General features: G+C 42.7%; 2 protein-coding genes across 5 annotated transcripts in view; one reads left to right on the plus strand and one right to left on the minus strand.

The window, feature by feature from the left end:
* The first annotated feature begins 3,817 nt into the window (after window positions 1-3,817).
* Window positions 3,818-6,264, plus strand: rasl11b (RAS-like, family 11, member B). Its single transcript, XM_010872207.3, has 3 exons — window positions 3,818-4,108; window positions 4,288-4,424; window positions 5,060-6,264. Exons 1-3 carry the CDS (start codon window positions 3,997-3,999, stop codon window positions 5,543-5,545), a joined length of 735 nt encoding a protein of 244 aa, XP_010870509.1. The 5' UTR covers window positions 3,818-3,996; the 3' UTR covers window positions 5,546-6,264.
* A 2,402-nt stretch (window positions 6,265-8,666) lies between these two features.
* scfd2 (sec1 family domain containing 2) overlaps window positions 8,667-20,115 on the minus strand; it is a 103,743-nt gene continuing 92,294 nt past the window's right edge. For 2 of the 4 annotated variants that reach the window (XM_010872211.4, XM_010872209.4), the window contains 3 exons: window positions 16,443-16,577; window positions 12,602-12,721; window positions 8,667-8,889 (listed from right to left, as the gene is read on the minus strand). In XM_010872211.4, the coding sequence (XP_010870513.1) occupies window positions 8,797-8,889; window positions 12,602-12,721; window positions 16,443-16,577 (348 nt within the window). In that variant the 3' untranslated portion in view covers window positions 8,667-8,796. Of the gene's footprint in view, window positions 8,890-12,601; window positions 13,070-16,442; window positions 16,578-20,115 lie in introns of those variants that run through there. The other 2 variants (XM_010872210.3, XM_010872212.3) reach the window with 2 other exon arrangements.

The following is a 20,115-nucleotide window of genomic DNA, read 5'->3' on the forward strand; positions in this document are numbered from 1 at the left end:
TTATGGTTGACTTCACAGTGTAGAGCCTGAAGCACATTCCTGAGAGGAGGGGGGCTTTTGTGATTCAGACTCAGCAGCCCCCCCCCACCCCACCCCCTCCTTCTCAACTACCAACCAAGCTACCAACCAAGCTCTCTGTTGACATGCAGGACTATGTAAATTGACCTACATGTTTGAATGTTTACATTTCAATAAGAAAAACAACCTCTTTTCCTTTGTCCAGGCATAAAGCTGCCATGGCAAATGAGTCAAAAGATGTTCCATTGGTCACTGCATATGTTAACGCCCTCGTGAAAGATATAAACAAATACATAAAATACTCCTTGAGTTTCCAAATTCCCCCTGCTCTTCTTTTGGATTTTGTTCTTTGTGGTGTATTTTAGGAACAGTAGTGATCATGTTTTTTTTTGCCCATTTCTTGCTTGTAGAAACGGTTCATAAATGACAGATGGCACTGTTCAGATGGGTCAGGCAGTCTTTCTGCCAGTGTATCCGGCCGGACCACAATGAATCACAGGTGCAATGGCATCTGTTTGGTGTGCATGGACATCCATGTCGCACCTAAAGCGCGTCGTTAGGTAACACGCCCCCCCCACGGATCTCAGCGTTTGTGTACTGATGAGGACTACAGCCTGGAACGCCTCTCCTCTCTGCCCTCTCTCCTTAGGCCAGAGTGTAAAAGGCGGGCGGGGCACTTCCACTCCCCACCATGGGAAATCAGTCTTCACCTCCATGTCAACAAGGACATCCTTCTTAGAATGCCCCCCACATCACCTGGGCCCTGTCCCCTCCACCGGCCCAATTACCCCGACAATCCCCTGCTGCTCCCTGCATGTCCCCCTCTAGGTCCACACCCCGACTAGAGCCCCCCCCCCCTTCAGCCTTCTATTGTCACCCCTGTGTGAGTGACACCCCTCACACTGGCACGCTCCTTGTTCTGCCCACGCAATGTTTATTCTCTCCATATCCTCGTCTGGATTTTACATTGTACTTTTTTTTCAGTGTCGCCCCCCATTACACAACTGCATAGCACTGTTAACAGGAGGAAGCGCATTCGTTTTTTTTTATAAATGCACACTTTAGGATTTTTTCGCTTTATTTCAAAAGCTTTCTAATTAGAGGGCCACATAGAGGTGGGAGTCACAGCATGAAAGGCGGGGTCAGGGTTTGAACCCAGGTCTCCTGGGGCAACATTAAATGTGTATAGAGACCTGAGATCATTACTGCTAGAGTACAGATTGAGCACACTCATGACTTTCTATTTAAACGTATTGTGTATATATCAACTGTTAAAAACTGTTACAAAAAGCAATTCTTATAGTTTGATATGAGGAAGCAATTGATTTACTCACAGTTGTAGGTTTTGTTTCATCAAAATGTTGTGTATCCAATAATGGGAAGAATGATGAGATTGATGAAACCACAAAAATCTATGAACCTGGTCACAATGTATAGAATTCGCTAATAGGACGTGTGCTGTGGGCCTCAGGTACATGTTATATGTATGGAAGAGTCAACCTCAGTGTGAATGGCCGGATATCAGACAACTGTTGTAACAAGTGGACATCCGCGCTCCTTCATTAGGCTAGCAGGCACCTAGAGCTGCAAACGCCATGGACATGAGCTAATCTCTATGACGGCTCTGATGTGTCACCACCCGTCACGTGTGAGTACAGGGAAGAGGGGGATCGCGGGTCTGAGGAGTGTGTCTTGACAATCAAGGAAGAAAGGGTCACAGAGCAATCACCAAAACCATCCTCTCAAAGTTTTTCTGCATGCACTAGCCAGCGTTGCAGACAAGCATTGGTTCCTGTGCAAGTGACTATATCACCAACACAGGCTCTACACCCGCAGTTCTGAAGCTGTTGTCATGACAGGGCAAAGTTGCAGCTCACAACCAGTCAAGACAAAGGAGACATTTGGATGTGGATAACGGGCAGGAACAGCCCTCCCATGGGGCACTAGGGCTGTTGGCGTGCTGTGTGCAGCTGGCAGGGACCTCTCTGCTGACGAATTGGGGGCATTAATTTCACCGTCTGTCATCAGGGCTCTTATCAAAAGTACATACCAGACCCTAATAACAAGAGCACTGGTGGCCAACATACCTCAGGAGGTAGACACATTAACACGGATGAAACACGGGGGGGGGGTAAGAAAGAGGAGCATGTTTTTCAGCCATCAGTAGCAGTTAAACCTATTAGATGCATTGAAGACCTTGTGAAACACTGCTCTGCATACCTGCATACAATCCTTAATGGAACGTTGAAAACAATAAAGTGAACACTTCTAAGTCATCCTACTGACCTTGAGTTACTGTGCTGTGAAGGGTATATTGAAGGAAAAAATAAATCTTACACGTTAGCCTGGCTGACCCGACCTCACTGGCTTCTCAGTAGGGTTGACTAGTGACACACTGGCCTGGACATCAGTCCATTGTTAATGCTGTATTTCCTCAGAAGTTGGCTTGGCTCTAATTGTTTCATTCAATTACTTAATTGTTCGATTTTTCATTTTGGGATTTGAGAACTCTCATTGTTTGGATTTGAAGGTTCGGAAGGCACAAGTGCAGCTTTCCATAAGGGTTGTAGAGTGAGAAACACAGAGGATAACCAATTAGTTTAATAAGTAAATCCTTCTTAATTATAACTGCGTCTTTCCTGCAAAGTTATGAAGCTATTCAGGACACTGAAGTCAGGAAGAAGTCAGGAAGACTAAGTTGGAGCCACACTTGTTTGACATCTCGGTGTGTTTGCATGGGGTCTGAGAGGGATGGTGGAGAACGTCAGCAAACATCAGACCCCCTGCCAAGATGGGGACTTGTACAGGCATGTCAGCCTGGTTCTATCATCCAACACCATCAGCATAGATCTAGTTCAAAACAACCCTCCACAGAGTCGCATACAAAAGAACCGGCCAATTCCCAATGACACAACAGGCGACCATCCAACTGACAGCTATCCACTTCACAGTACTGTTGCATATTAGCTGACAGACAAAATGACCCGGATGGTTTTTATTTGATCTAAATAGGAAAACTAACAAACAACTTTACTTCGCTGTGTAGCCTACATGCACTGGGATGTTTCAGAATCTCCTGCAGAAGAGCATCTGTGTGATCACATATGCATGTCCATAATTTATTTTAACCAAGAACCTTGAGGTGCACATACAGGACACATTTATGATGATTATTATAAATGCCTCATGAGGTTAGTTCAAATATAGTATTCTGTTAGAACCCTATATATAACTTTGTTTTACCTGATATCATCAAAACATAGATTGCACCTATCATTATAATATAACTGATAGCAGACCATGCATCCATTGCTCTTTCTATGACTTGTAATGGTTAACTATCTCCAAGCCCCTCCCTCCCTTGTTAACATTTCTTAACAAAACAGAGGCGTGTGAATACCTTGTTTCCGTTTCAACTATATATTCCAGTTTTAAGTTTTGTTATACTTGAAGCTAAATCACTTTTTGGATAGGAGGATCATGGATCATCACAGTCTAATTCAACCCGTATTACGTGTTTTAGGTAATAATATAAGATTCATATAGTCAAATGTGTCATATAAACTACCACTAGCGCCCTCCTGTCTATATAGCACCAATAACCGCTTTTTCTGTAAAAGAAAATATATTTTGTTAATTCAGCCGAACTGACCCACCTGCTGCACGGGGCATTCATTTTCTCCTAGTGTTTGGCTTGCATATCCACGTGAAGGGGGGGGGGGCAGGGAGGCGAGTTAGCCTGTTGTTGCCAGTAGCCAATCAGCATTGAGCGTTACTTTGGCACTATAAAAGCCAACAGGCTTTCACATCGCAGTATTCTTACGGTCAGCTTCAGTTAGAAAGACTCTGTAGACACAAGCAGTTTTCTGAAGCTGATAAAGGATTACTTACTAAACATCTTCGGATATATTATTTGAACGAGCTGAATTTAATTTGGATTTTGCATAATTTTGAAAACTTCAGGAGGATTTATTCAAAATGCGTCTGATCCAAAACATGTCAACCATCGCTGAGTTTGCGACCCCAGAATGTCCGTCCAACCGGACTATCAAAATAGCGGTGATCGGGGGCGGCGGAGTTGGCAAAACCGGTAAATTATTTAGTCAATTTTGGTTATTTAATGTTTTGATTTTGTTATTTTGCACTTGTTAGTGGCGTAATGGCTACAGCAGCGTAAGAGGCTATATGAACTACATTAATTCAACACTTTTCTTGTTAATTCGTAAATAACATCATGACGATTAACTCGTGATTGTCTTCTCTCTTCAGCTCTGGTAGTAAGATTCCTGACAAGGCGCTTCATCGGTGACTACGAAAGAAACGCAGGAAACCTTTATTCAAGAGAGGTCCAAGTAGACGGAGGAGAACAAGTTGCCATCCAAGTCCAAGACACTCCGGGTGTTGACGTAAGTTAACTATGTGCCTTTTGTTACGAACTCTTCCCAAATACGCTCAGCTTAAATTGCGCAGTTGCGACGGCTGCTTGGGAGTTCGTTTAATGGTCTACGTCATTTAGTCTGGTCTTCCATCTACTCTGTGTGGTTTTGAAGTTATTTTTTTAATAAATGGCTAATGACCAAAACTTAACATCGTCCAGTAGTGCCATTATCATAGGCAGGCAATGTGAAGTCTGAGCCTTAACTGTTAGTTCTTCTTCCCCCTGGTCTTGGCGTTAGTCCAAACCCGGATAGTTTTTTTTCCTTCTATAAATTAAGTACGACTTCGTCTCCAGTAGACGTCTAATTTCCTCTTCAGAAAAACGAATGTCTTAACCAGTGGTCAAGGATACCCCACTTCTGGCTCCTCAATCACCTGATTTCCATTCACTAGAGAATAGTATAATTACTCCAAGTGACTAGAGCACTCCATTCATGTACATCAGACCTGTTGCATAATGGAAACAAATGGTTGAAATTTCAATTGAAATCACTTTGCTGTAAGGCTGACAAGGATGGCTTGAAGTTAGTGTATTTGTGTATGTAAAACCTCTGAATGGGTACCAGGAGAAGTTCCCTAACCGTGCTCTCTTCCTTGTTCTTAGGTTACCGGTAATGGCCTCAGCCTACCTGATCATGTGACCTGCTCCATCCAATGGGCTGACGCTGTGGTGCTGGTCTACTCTGTGACTGACCGTTGTAGCTTTGATCTGATTGGCCAATTGCACCAGCTGGTTGCCCGGGCAGGTGGGGCCAACTTGCCACCGGTCATCCTGCTGGCCAATAAGGCCGACCTGCTCCACATGAGGCAGGTGGACTCCCAACAGGGCCCTGTACTTGCGGCGGCTCTGGGCTGCTCCTTCTACGAGGTGTCAGCCAGCGAGGACTACAGCCAGGTGCATGGGGCCTTCCACAGGCTCTGTTGCCACATGGCCAAGCAGCAGCCCGCAGCCTCCCCCTCCGGCGGCGTGGCTGAGAAGAAGGGCCGCTCGCCCCTCATCCCCAGGCCCAAGTCCCCTAACATGCAGGACCTGAAGAGGCGCTTCAAGCAAGCCCTGTCGGCTAAAGTCAGGACCGTCACGTCCGTGTGAGGTGGACTCCGTTTGTCTTGCACGAAGTGGGCCAGTGAGGTTCACGAAAAATAATTGATGAGAAGTGGGCAGAGGATTCCTGCTTGTTTGGGGGGGACTCTGGCTCCTGTACGGCTACAGCTGCCTGGCCTGTTTGAGCAGCAGAGACAATCGGTGGCTGTACTTGAACTGCGGCCACTGTCTGGGCAGAGTGGTTAATGACCTGCGGGGTAAGCCGGTCTGTCAGTGACTCTTCTGTCAGACTTCACAGTCTGCAGATCTTAAAGCAGCTGAGGTGTTTTGTCAGCCGACTGAAAGGGGTGGGCGGGGCATGGAGTGTCCTTGAGATGAAGTCCAGACCCTCTTCATCAATAACACAGATCTTCTCCTGTGAACAGAAGACTTGAAGGACACTGCAGAGTATTTTCATCTGGTGCCAACTGGTACAGTTAAATGTTTGCGCTGCTACTGCATGGCACAACCCGGGGGTGGTTGCGGGCCTCGTCAGACAAGCACTTGACAGAACGTTGTGTTCTTACCGTTACGTCTCTTGTCTTATCTCCAGTGCATTCCCTGTATGACTGCCAGGAAACACCTGGCACATGGTAATGAACTAAGGCGGGATCGCTGGGGCATCGGGGAGTGGACACTGGGTGGGGTCTAGTGGGTATTTGATTTGTGATGCACTTTAAGAAAGCCAAATGGCTTATATTTATTTGAAAATAAAAACATTGAATTCATGATGACTCTGTTTTGATCTTGTCCTCATGTGACCTACTCGAACAGGTCTGTTACTGACCGATCCATGATTAGAGATGTTTGCATACACTAAGGCAGGGGTGATCTGGAACAGTTCTGATCATTGACTGTCTAATGAGCACTATAAACGGTGCTAAATGAACAATCCTACATTTCATCCTATTTTGATGTATAGCCATCCAAATTCCAAACTATTTTGAAATGCATTGTTTTTAACATTTATTTTGAAAGTCTAGAACACTTTTGGCCATATTGCCCAGGCCTTTATCCACTACACATGTGAACACACTACACACGTCCTGGGTACAGCTGAGCACTATCTAAAGGTAACCTCTGAATTGGCCGATTTAATTCAAATTGTATGGCGCTTTTCATGAGGGGGAAGTTCACCACCATATAATAACTGTTAACCGTATAATTCACAATTCTACCAAACTAGTGGGAAGGCTTGTTGACCCCCCCCCAATATACACAGGGCACTACATCACCTTTAACGAGGCAATGATTCACATAATAGCTCTCAAAGTAGAGGTGACTGAGACCACTGAGATGGTTGTGACTGAAGTGTCTTTGTCAGAGATGCGTGACCAATCATGGTCAGTCAGCTGACATTCTCTGACAGGGCTTGGTAAAGTTCCGAAAAAAAACATGTTCAAATGTTTTCTTCATAAAATAAATTAAAATAGAGAAGATCATTGTGAACCTACAATTGGAAAACACAAAGGGGAAGGTGATATCTTGTATTTCTCAAATTATGCCATGTTTGTAACAGAACACTTCTCTCCATATTTGAAGTGGCAAACTAAATTACAGCAGGAAATGTCATTAGACATGGGACAGAGCCTGCTCAAATGCTTGGATTACATTTAAATGGAAGATGGTTAAGATTATAGTAGGTTAAATGGGTCCTTCGTTCTCTAAATGTCCAAGTTGGGGACGTATTGGGATGGCAACTATAAAGTCAGACTTTGATCTCTTGCAGATTTTGCTCAAAGCTATCATTAAAGGCAATAAAACGAATTGGTTTAAAACCGAACACCACCCAACTTATAATTAATGTCTGCAAATATTACACATAACTGTATGTAAGGGACTCAATTACACACTCACTTTACAAGGGCATACATTTATTAAATCATGGAGCTCTGTAATGAGACGATTAAAAACATGAAATACCTCCTTCCCGTTATGCAATTTCACTACATACATAGAACCAAATACAGATCTTAAAAGAAAACCACCCTCAGTTTTCAAGAGTTCTCAGTCTGGGGAAGAGGTCCAATTTTCAGGAAGACAAAATACCAATCCATTGCATTGTTTGCACTTTGTTTGAGATTATATAAAAGCCACTATAGAAAATCATCAACTTCTTTTTTTTTTTACCTTCAATGATGCTCCAGTGTGGAATGACATGGAGATAGTTCGCTGTTCCTATGTGTGTGTGTTGATGGGGTAAAGTGTAATTAGTGAATCCCTCTGGGCTGTTAGCTTGGCCAGTCAGCATCAGTGGCCATTTACACTTCTACCTCTGTCCTCCTGCTGCCCAACACTCTGCGTCAGCTTTCACAGAGAGTGTATGAGTTACCAGCCCATGTGAACAGTGAGTTGTTCATTCTCTGTACTGCGGCAGCATATAGGACATCTGGTGTGGATGAACCCTATATGGAAGATGTCTGTCCCACGTGCTCCTCTCTGCATGCTGAAGAGCTGAAACGGCATGTTAACACCAGGACACCTCACGTTACCTCACACTCTCACTTGTAATGAGCTGTCATGGGGAGGTAAAGGGCACTATTCGATCCGCACCAGGGACGTCCGGAGCTTCAGTGCGCCGTTTCCTCCTTGTGCTAAAGACTTCACTTTGGCTCAGTGGAAAAAGACTTGGACCTTTCAATTGCTTTAGCAATGCAGATGAAATAGAGCAACGGGCCCTTCAGTTAGTAGGATCCCACCCTACAAATCACACATATAAAGTAACTCATACTAATCAATGTCAACACACATACTACCCAATTTCAACACACATTCTATGAATACTGACTCTTACAAGAATTTCCATTTCACATGGATGAGTTTCACAGTCATACCATTTTTATTCATATTTAATGCAATCAACGTTTATGTACTGAAGCAACTTGATTTACATGTCAGTTTGTTTAAAGTTGGACTTCTCTTCATACCAGATTGAGCCAAAACTTCATTGCGTACGGTTGGAATGACAGCTTCCATAAATACCTAATTGCTGCTTTACCAGATGATTTTGTGAGTACAAGGGAAGGGAGACGTACGCTAAAATAAGAAAACTGAGGTAAACCGTCGGGAATGCCTTTGAAAAAAGCCTAAATAGATAATTTGTTAATCTTCGAGTTCTTTATAAAGCTCACCACATCCATGGACCACAGTCCATTACCAGTCCACACAACCTGACTGGAGCATGTCATTTCCCTTCACCACACCCTACGTGCCATACGTGGAGGTGGAGACAGGGTGTGTGTGTGGTCCTCCTTCTTTGATCACACACCGATGTCTGGCATCAGCCTTTGGCTGGTGAAGAGCAGCTCAGGGACGTCTGTGGGTCTCAGCAGTCTGTTGGACAGGACCAGAACCTGAGAGACAGAACAGGCATAGACAGAGTCCGACTGGTCAGTGGCTGAATCAGCGAAGCAGAAAAATAACCGTCTCTGTGGTCAGACCATTGATTCAACTGGAGTAGACATCCTGCTTAAAATAACTACAGTAGATGCAATATTGAAATTTTATGGAGAACATTCTCTCCATCCCAATTAACAGTGATTGCACTTATTGTGCCCCAATAGGCCAGTCAATCCCCTTGGAACTTCATAAACATTTTTAAAAATCACACACTGTGTCACTAGAACAAACAAACCCACTGTCAGACTCTATTTCATCATGTTATTAATGTCTGTGTCCTTAAAGAGCCTCTTGGTTCCCGGAAGCGCTCCTTTATTATATGAGCGCTGGAGCCAGGCAAACAGCAGGCTGAATAGGTTGGGGTCAGAGTGTGTGTTGGGGTGAGACCGCGTGTGGGCTGCTGCCTACAGGTTTTTACAGTAAAGCCTCTCTCTCCTCTCGTTCTGATTAAAGATGCATTCATGACATCAGCCTTTGATGCTACTCAGGCCTTTCATTCTCCCTGAACTCCATTATGCAACACATCCCTTTCATTAACACAGCTGGCCAGGGATCATGCTGGAAGCTAGCTCATAGTTCATTACGGTTGGACACACATTGTACAATACACAATGATGTTTTGGTATGTAACTGAGTTGTAGTGTATAGGGCTTAGGCTCACACACACACACACAAAATGAGATGCATTTCCCCATACAAAACAGCTAAACACACAACATAACATCCACCCCTTTCACCTCTGTACTAACCTCAGTCTGGGACCTGACAATATTGGACAGTGTGTGTGTGTGCGCTTCTTTTACTATAGTTGTGAGGAACATAGCTCCTTCCAAAGACAGTAAGGGAGGGAAAATGTAACATGGTGCAGACATTTCTGTGTTTCAGATGAAACGATAAACAGATGTCCTGACTGTCTGTGGTCACTTACACTGAGAGTAGGGGTGCTAACCCCAGTGTCCAGGCTTCATATCCAATATGGCCTTCATTATGACCACTGAATCAGACCCAGCTTCTCTTATTTCCAGCTTATTCAAACCAGAAAGTACTATTTATTTAACCTTAATTTAAACAGGGAAATCTAATCTAATATTCACAAAAAGGTTGCCTGCACAACATCATCTCTATGCCGAGATGACATTCATGATGTGTTTCTTTAAAAGCCAATTATTTAACTTCTTAAAACTTTTAACTAATTGAACTATTCTTTAAAATCATAAATAGTTCTGAAATGTGTTTTTAAGCAACCACTTAAGAAATGTGTAGAAGGGAACACGTTCTGTACCTGAACCGTCCAGGGTGGTACATTTAAGATCATCCAAAACAAGATTACTATAGGTAGTACATTTAAGATCATCCAAAACAAGATTACTATAGGTAGTACATTTAAGATCATCCAAAACAAGATTACTATAGGTAGTACATTTAAGATCATCCAAAACAGGATTACTATAGGTAGTACATTTAAGATCATCCAAAACAAGATTACTATAGGTAGTACATTTAAGATCATCCAAAACAAGGTTACTATAGGTAGTACATTTAAGATCATCCAAAACAAGATTACTATAGGTAGTACATTTAAGATCATCCAAAACAAGATTACTATAGGTAGTACATTTAAGATCATCCAAAACAAGATTACTATAGGTAGTACATTTAAGATCATCCAAAACAAGATTACTATAGGTAGTACATTTAAGATCATCCAAAACAAGATTACTATAGGTAGTACATTTAAGATCATCCAAAACAAGATTACTATAGGTAGTACATTTAAGATCATCCAAAACAAGATTACTATAGGTAGTACATTTGAGATAATCCAAAACAGGATTACTATAGGTAGTACATTTAAGATCATCCAAAACAAGATTACTATAGGTAGTACATTTAAGATCATCCAAAACAAGGTTACTATAGGTAGTACATTTAAGATCATCCAAAACAAGATTACTATAGGTAGTACATTTAAGATCATCCAAAACAAGATTACTATAGGTAGTACATTTAAGATCATCCAAAACAAGATTACTATAGGTAGTACATTTAAGATCATCCAAAACAAGATTACTATAGGTAGTACATTTAAGATCATCCAAAACAAGATTACTATAGGTAGTACATTTAAGATCATCCAAAACAAGATTACTATAGGTAGTACATTTGAGATAATCCAAAACAAGATTACTATAGGTAGTACATTTGAGATAATCCAAAACGAGATTACTATAGGTAGTACATTTGAGATCATCCAAAACAAGATTACTATAGGTAGTACATTTGAGATCATCCAAAACAAGATTACTATAGGTAGTACATTTGAGATCATCCAAAACAAGATTACTATAGGTAGTACATTTGAGATCATCCAAAACAGGATTACTACAGGTAGTACATTTGAGATCATCCAAAACAGGATTACTATAGGTAGTAAATTTGAGATCATCCAAAACAAGATTACTATAGGTAGTAAATGTATGCAGTCAATAATTTAAGTTGTTACAAATAAGAGCAACTAAATGGCTGACATTCAAAAGACAGTGTTGACAAGGAAAGGCTAATTAAGTTACAACTGGGGCAAGAATTAGGGTTAGGTTGAGAGTTAAAACAAGAGGTTTGAGGTTAAGATGAAGGGTTAGGTTAATGCATGGACATGGAGTTTTAATCTGAATCATTTGTTGTCTCCCCAGAAGAATATAAAAACCTAAAGTGTGTGTGTGTGTTTGTAGATTTATAAAGCTGTGTGGATACCACTGCACCTTTTTGAGTGAGTTTTGAGTGAGGAACAGAAGCGTTCAATTTTCAGTGGTCTCTTAATTTTAACCCTTCTGTTTCTCACTCAGAATCTTTCTTTTCAGCTTTTTTGGAAAGGATAGAAAAAGTGCAGTGGTCAGTGTTCTTCTGGATCTGTATAATATTTCCTAACTGTAGATTAGCAGATGTAGATGAAGTAACAAGGTCAACTCCTGGATATTTGTAGTGGATCCTCCCTCCCTCTCCAGTTTCTCCTCAGACTCCCCTTTTGATAAATCATTCAGACTGAGCCCAGACCCAGTGACAGCCAGTGAGTAATGTAATTAATAATGACACTGAGCGACAACCTGTAGCCTAAACCCCACCTCAACACAACAGTCCCCAGCCTGGTTCTGCAGGGTATCAACTGGAGATAGCAGGAGAAAAGCAGCCCACCTTTAGTCCAGGTGTATTTCTATTGCAACATATACACAAGATTCAAACTGCTCTGGGGCAGGCTGAATCTGCTGTTCAATGACTACTACACCGAAAACCCATCAAAGATGGCATTAGGCATTAGAATTTGCACATCTAAATGTTTCTTTAATTTGGATGTTGGCACAAATGACAATGTGTCAATGACTGCCAGTGGACAGGCGTTTCATCACTGTCTTTTGACTAGCCACTCGGGACATTTACAAGGCTGTTGGAATAAGCTGCAGACAGATTAGGAATATCCGCGGACAATGCCTGAGCTGGAATGTGAAGCTAACTGAAAGCCCTGAGTAGATGCAGTCTGCTCCAGCCTCTACCCTCTACACTCCGTATCCATTTTCCTCCCTTCTCCGGCTCTGTCTTTCTCCACCCCATCTGCATTGTCTTTTTAAACCAATCTCTCAGATGGTGAGTTGAGAACAGTGGGTGATTCCTCACCTGAGTGCCTGGCTTGTGGGCGGAGACTACCTCACGGATCAGGCGGAGCTCTGAGGGAGTGACGCCGCCCACCAGAAAAAGCAGGAGCAAGTTGTGGTCACTGGGATGTGGCCGGCTTACCTAGAAAAGGGGTTAGGACAGAAAGACAAACGTGACGGGAATAAGCTCAGGTTGTTTGAGTGGAACAAGTCGACCAAAGTGTAATTGAATGCTACTGTGTATTGTAGTTTGTGAGCTGAATCTCAAAGGCAATCTGTGGAGCTGGATTAAAGAGAGAGAGAGGGACATAGCATAAACTCCCTCTCTCTCTTCCTGTATATTTCTCCATCACTCTCCTCTCTCTTTTTGTCTGTTTCTCTGTCGTTCTCCTCCTCTGTCCTTCGGTCTTTACTCTCTGGTCTGAGTCACTGCCCTGCTGGAGGTCAGTGGAGTGGACGATTCAGATAAAAGCTTTAAACGACACTCATTCTAGACACACACACACACACGTACATGATTGCAGGTCAGGTGGGTCTTGTGTGCTTGCTGTGCGTGATTGGTCGGCCTATGGATAATGGCAATGTTCTATTGGTTAAGGAGTGGCATCAGGGACACATCTGCAGCCTTTCAATAGGGACGATGCAATCAAAGCTGCAGGGGGGCGGGACTGGTCCCAGAAGGCCAGACATGTGCAACAGGACTGTCTGCCGTGGTTGGTTCAGCACGTGGCTCAGAGCACAGCAGCTAGCCTCTCTGACTGAGGGACAGCTTTAACATTCATCAATATGCACATGTGTGTGGAGGTGAGACTGAACATGTGTGGATGTGAGACTGAACATGGGTGGATGTGGTAGGCCAGAATGGTATTCCTGTTGAATTAGATTTAAATTGCGGGCTCAGGCATTTGTTTCCTGGGTGTGCATGCGGACACACAGAGAACAGCAGACCGATGCACAGCATCTACATGTGCATCCTTGAAGAGCTATGAACACCTGCCCACCCCCGTGTTAACACGCACTGTGATGTACCACCAACTGTCATTGGGGGGGGGGGGGGCAGAACATAGCAATTTAACTAGTAATCTCATTTAGTAAAATTGCGTGACTTGCTTCAGATTTTTAAATGTCTTTTTATGGCTGTATAAGACTGTTCCGTTGTTTTACTTAGCTACCCAGCATGTCCATATTTCTATGACTTATTATTTGCTTTAAATAGTTTTCCTTACAATATTTGTATTTAATAAAGCACGTTAGACAATAGCTATTCTTTGCTGGCATGGTGTTGGTATACTCAACGGAATGGTATGGGCGTATACCTGTCAAAAAGGTTAGGAATGTATTAAGACAACTGATTGGCCAGGTCATCCTTCTCCAGACTGCTGATTGGTCAGCCCAAACTCTTTTGGAGGACATCCTCATCCTGACCAAGCATTTCTCAAACGCTCTGTTTGAGCTAAACGTTTGAGGTTGGTTTTTTAAGTTCTTTATTCCAATTTAGGCTTTGGTCACATAACTCAAATATATTTGACAATATTATTTGAGTATAAATTAACAGGGGCCCTGGGGAGATTGGTCTTCATCCTCCGTGTTTAGGGGGTTACTAGTTGAATATGGTTGCCTTGCCTCTCAACACGCTCTGTAACTCCATGTGCCAGCTTGGTCTAAACGGCTGGAGAGAGCATTATTTCCGGCGCACAAGGACACCACTAGGAGTTTCTGCGATAAGGAAGGGCCTAAATCACATGTTGGATATCACTATATTTGTTTTATTCATCAGTGGGAAGCTGAATGAAAGCAGCGTAGACAGTAAATAAAACAATTTGGTGTTGTCATTATGATCATTATGTTATCATTAGAAGTAGAAAAAGATGGCTGAATGGCACAGAAGTCCACACTGTAGTGTTGGAGGGCCACTACACACTGGGATCACACACGCTGGTGCATATTGGCCTCACATCACCCCGGGCTAATGGAAGTGGGTACCAGGGAGACATTCCCTAGCTCACTGTTCTCAAGACTGCAATGAGGCAAGCCACAATAATTACTGACAAGTAGACAAAAGAAAAACTGTCTCCAAACCCCCACTAAAACACAACACATACACCCTGTGTGAGTTAAAATCCCGCTGCTGACAGACATGACCTCATGGTCCCCAGCAGGCTGGATCAGAGGGCAGGAGGATGACAGCAGAGTGTGTCTGAGAAGGAGCCAAGGAGTCTGCCCCACTGACAGTCAAAACAACATTACACAAAAACTCAGGCCCACACTCCTTTACCTACAGAACATCCAGACATGTGCCCACACTCCTTTACCTACAGTACATCCAGACATGTGCCCACACTCCTTAACCTACAGTACATCCAGACATGTGCCCACACTCCTTAACCTACAGTACATCCAGACACGTACCCACACTCCTTTACCTACAGTACATCCAGACATGTAACCTCACTCCTTTACCTACAGTACATCCAGACATGTAACCTCACTCCTTTACCTACAGTACATCCAGACATGTAACCTCACTCCTTTACCTACAGTACATCCAGACACGTACCCACACTCCTTTACCTACAGTACATCCAGACATGTACCCACACTCTTTTACCTACAGTACATCCAGACACGTACCCACACTCCTTTACCTACAGTACATCCAGACACGTACCCACACTCCTTTACCTACAGTACATCCAGACATGTGCCCACACTCCTTAACCTACAGTACATCCAGACACGTACCCACACTCCTTAACCTACAGTACATCCAGACACGTACCCACACTCCTTTACCTACAGTACATCCAGACATGTAACCTCACTCCTTTACCTACAGTACATCCAGACATGTAACCTCACTCCTTTACCTACAGTACATCCAGACATGTAACCTCACTCCTTTACCTACAGTACATCCAGACACGTACCCACACTCCTTTACCTACAGTACATCCAGACATGTACCCACACTCTTTTACCTACAGTACATCCAGACACGTACCCACACTCCTTTACCTACAGTACATCCAGACACGTACCCACACTCCTTTACCTACAGTACATCCAGACATGTACCCACACTCCTTTGAGAGGTATTCAGTTGACGGTAATATAGAAAGGGATAGTACATTATGGTAAAAAGTACAGTACAGAGTATGGATGGTGTAGTAGCCATGTCTGTTATGGTTACACAACAGGTTCAGCGGAGGCCCAATTTCTGATGGAACAGATGGACGGGGTGGCCAGAACATTATTATAGTAATATAAAAAGCTATTTGTACATTCCAAATTGACAGCATCTAAGCCCGAAAACAATTTCATACCTTGATTACATTGACACACAGTCAAATAATCTGTCTTATTTGATTTGTGGGATTTCTTGGGAACATATTTTCTCAGTTAAACTCAGCTGAATTAATGTTGATTTTACTATAGCAGTTGATTTTTGCCATGGTAGGTGAGTTTTATACAGTTGTTTTACAGTGTGGTTTTGTTTTACATATTGCTATATAGAAGTTGTGGCTCAGAGATAGTGACTTTTATGGACTTTCTCAGTTCCCTTTCTGTTTGTGGAGCATGGCTCTTAATTTCAATGTAACTGGGCCATGTTACACAACTAGTTTTTATCTCTATACAGGCCAGTCACCAGTCTAACCCATGACAGATGTGGGGATGTCAGACTTCTAGCTGAGAGGAGTTTGTGGTAACTGTACCTTAACCGAAAGCCCAAATCTCCACAACCCCTGTGAACGTACTATTTGAACATCTGGCCCAGTCTGTTCCGAATGTGTGTGTGTCTTCTCTGTGTGTGTTATGGGTGCATGTGTGACTTGGCTGTATACATTGTCCCTTCGGTCTCTCACCTTCATGAACATACTGAAGCCTGTCTTGAGCAGTTCGGTCAGGCCTCCAGACATGTGTTCTATGTCGGGACAATCCGTTCTGTCTGGGTGAAAGATCTCCTCCAGAACCTGTCTTAGGAACGGCCGGTACGTTGCCTAGAGAACACACAGGAGCACACAGGAACAGGGCCAGTCAAAACATTATACATAATACAAACATCTGTTGGTTGCCACTGCCTGAAACCAGTCTCTTTGTGCTTTCCTTTCTTTTGTCCTTGTGAGTTCTGACCTCAGACATGTAGAAATTGACTAGCATTGCTTTGGTTATGACATAATGACAACAGAAGAGTTGGTCTATTCTATATTTTTATTTTGGCCATTTAGCAAAATGTAGCGTATCGAGAATGACTTTCAGTCAGTGTATTGTTTTGGTAACTGTGACTGATAATGATGTTGCAGTGTAAAGTACAAAATGGCAGTGTTATATACAGTGTCCTCCATAATGATGTTGCAGTGTAAAGTACAAAATGGTAGTGTTATATACAGTGACCTCCATAATGATGTTGCAGTGTAAAGTACAAAATGGTAGTGTTATATACAGTGACCTCCATAATGATGTTGCAGTGTAAAGTACAAAATGGCAGTGTTATATACAGTGACCTCAATACTGATGTTGCAGTGTAAAGTACAAAATGGCAGTGTTATATACAGTGACCTCCATAAAGTATCAGGACAATTTAGTATTTTGTCTTCTTTTGGTTATATACTCCAAATGTTAGGATTCTAGTATAAATTCTAGTATACAGCTTTTATTTGGAATTGCACCATGTAGGAACACTTCTTATAGAAAGTCTCTGTGTTTCAGGGCAGCAAAGCTATTGAGACAATTGTTTTGTATGGTGTTTCTGGTTAGTCAGGTGTTTTCATCAAATAACTTGTGGAATCCATGTCATCATAAAGACAAAGACATAGCCCAAACAACTGCCCGTCAGATCAAGGACACTCTAGGGGGAAGGCGTGGATGTAAACCACAACAATCCACAGAAGAATTCATCAGCAGGAGGCTGGCCTGCAAGGTGCAATGCCCTAGCTACCTTCCAAACAGTGTGGGCAGACTACAGTACCTAAAAGTCCCTGCAGAGCTCTGGAAAAGGGTATTGTGTGACAAGAAAGTGGATGAAAGAATAAAACCTGACCTGTGAAATATGAGGAAAGAGGTGTTATGAGGCTTGTGCAGGAATGGCGTTAGGGCATTTTAATGTACGCTAATGTAACATTTCATATTCATTTGTTTCTCACGGATTAATGTATAACATTTTACATATTTCCATTTCTTCAATGTAAAGTGCAGAAGAATTGAGTTGTACGTTTCTTTCCACTGTTGAAGCCATAGCATCTGCCGTAAGAGTGTGTGTGTGTGTGTGTGTGAGTGTTTTTGAAGAAAAGCCTTGTTGTTTTAGTATAAGGTTACCATGGTACGTAGCCTGACTGCAGCCTGCGGTAAGTCAGACAGACTGTTATCTATGTTATATGGATGAACAGTGAGACATGAGCCAACCTGCCTCCTTTCCCCAAACACCCAACCCCTCTGGGCTGGAAGGACAACATGGTACACTGGCAGAACAACACACACACACACACACACAGATTCACATCCAGGAGCTGTCTATTTCGTAAGCTGCATATGCTGTACCTAACCCTCCAAAACGCATACAAGGACAAACAATATCCTCAGAGAAGAACTGATTGAGTTTCTCAATAAAAAGCCATTTGACCGAAATATTTATTATATATTGGCTCACCCAGAGCACTCTGTCACTTCAACAGTACATGCATTTGGCTCAAACATTCAGGTCTAGAGTGCAACTGAGAGTGAGGAACTTTGAAATTAACATCCTAAACAGTTATTTCCATCAGTATGTTCAGAGTCGGATGTTTATTCACATCACATGAGGACAAACCCACTAAAGTTTTTAGATTGAAATTAACTAAATTATTTGGAATGTTGCTTTTAGAGAGACCTGACAGGAAAATAAAGAATGACATAGAAAGATTGAAAGAGTCAAAAAAAATCAAGAGAGAAGGAGAAAGAGAGAAAGAGTGAATGAGAGAACGAAAAGTGTGGAATTCATTGAATGAAGGTTTATTTTGCCCAGCTACCTTATAAAGCCGTCCATTTTTAGATTACAAGGAAACCAGATCAAGGATTGGAGATGGAGTTTTTTATGAGAAAAGTTCATTCCCTGAGTGAACAATGCAGCCCCAGTTAAACTCTGGCAGAGCTTTATGAGAACAGTCTGAAAGAAGGCTTTCAGAAAAGGGAGGTTAACTTTCTGTAACAGCCACCTACACGCATGCACGCACACACAGACACACACAGACATACACAGACACACACAGACACACACAGACACACACAGACACACACAGTTAACAGAGGATCTATAACCTACACCTAGAAATCAGTACGAACAGAGCAAAGAGCTCCAGTCTTCCCAACTCTGATAACACAGTAATACCCAGTCATACCCTCCTGTCTACTCTGATGACACAGTAATACCCAGTAATACCCTCCTGTCTACTCTGATGACACAGTAATACCCAGTAATACCCTCCTGTCTACTCTGATGACACAGTAATACACAGTAATACCCTCCTGTCTACTCTGATGACACAGTAATACCCAGTAATACCCTCCTGTCTACTCTGATGACACAGTAATACACAGTAATACCCTCCTGTCTACTCTGATGACACAGTAATACCCAGTAATACCCTCCTGTCTACTCTGATGACACAGTAATACCCAGTAATACCCTCCTGTCTACTCTGATGACACAGTAATACCCAGTAATACCCTCCTGTCTACTCTGATGACACAGTAATACCCAGTAATACCCTCCTGTCTACTCTGATGACACAGTAATACCCAGTAATACCCTCCTGTCTACTCTGATGACACAGTAATACACAGTAATACCCTCCTGTCTACTCTGATGACACAGTAATACCCAGTAATACCCTCCTGTCTACTCTGATGACACAGTAATACCCAGTAATACCCTCCTGTCTACTCTGATAACACAGTAATACACAGTAATACCCTCCTGTCTACTCTGATGACACAGTAATACACAGTAATACCCTCCTGTCTACTCTGATAACACAGTAATACCCAGTAATACCCTCCTGTCTACTCTGATGACACAGTAATACCCAGTAATACCCTCCTGTCTACTCTGATAACACAGTAATACACAGTAATACCCTCCTGTCTACTCTGATGACACAGTAATACACAGAAATACCCTCCTGTCTACTCTGATGACACAGTAATACCCAGTCAGACCCTCCAGTCTACTCTGATGACACAGTAATACACAGTCAGACCCTCCTGTCTACTCTGATGACACAGTAATACACAGTAATACCCTCCTGTCTACTCTGATGACACAGTAATACCCAGTCAGACCCTCCAGTCTACTCTGATGACACAGTAATACACAGTCAGACCCTCCTGTCTACTCTGATGACACAGTAATACACAGTCAGACCCTCCTGTCTACTCTGATGACACAGTAATACCCAGTCAGACCCTCCTGTCTTCGGACATGGGATGCTCAACCCTTGGAGTCCTGTCTAGGTTCACACTGATCAACCAGCCCACCAACTAAAGTGGCCTTCCTCCGTGTTG

Source organism: Esox lucius, chromosome 8, assembly GCF_011004845.1.
Source record: "Esox lucius isolate fEsoLuc1 chromosome 8, fEsoLuc1.pri, whole genome shotgun sequence".
NCBI classification, from domain to species: Eukaryota; Metazoa; Chordata; class Actinopteri; order Esociformes; family Esocidae; genus Esox; species Esox lucius.

Excerpts from the sequence above, each read along its gene's own strand:
- rasl11b (XM_010872207.3), top strand. The coding sequence starts at position 3,997 with ATGCGTCTGATCCAAAACATGTCAACCATCGCTGAGTTTGCGACCCCA. Across the intron at positions 4,109-4,287 it reads CGGCGGAGTTGGCAAAACCG|CTCTGGTAGTAAGATTCCTG; the intron begins GTAAATTATTTA and ends TTCTCTCTTCAG. Across the intron at positions 4,425-5,059 it reads AAGACACTCCGGGTGTTGAC|GTTACCGGTAATGGCCTCAG; the intron begins GTAAGTTAACTA and ends CCTTGTTCTTAG.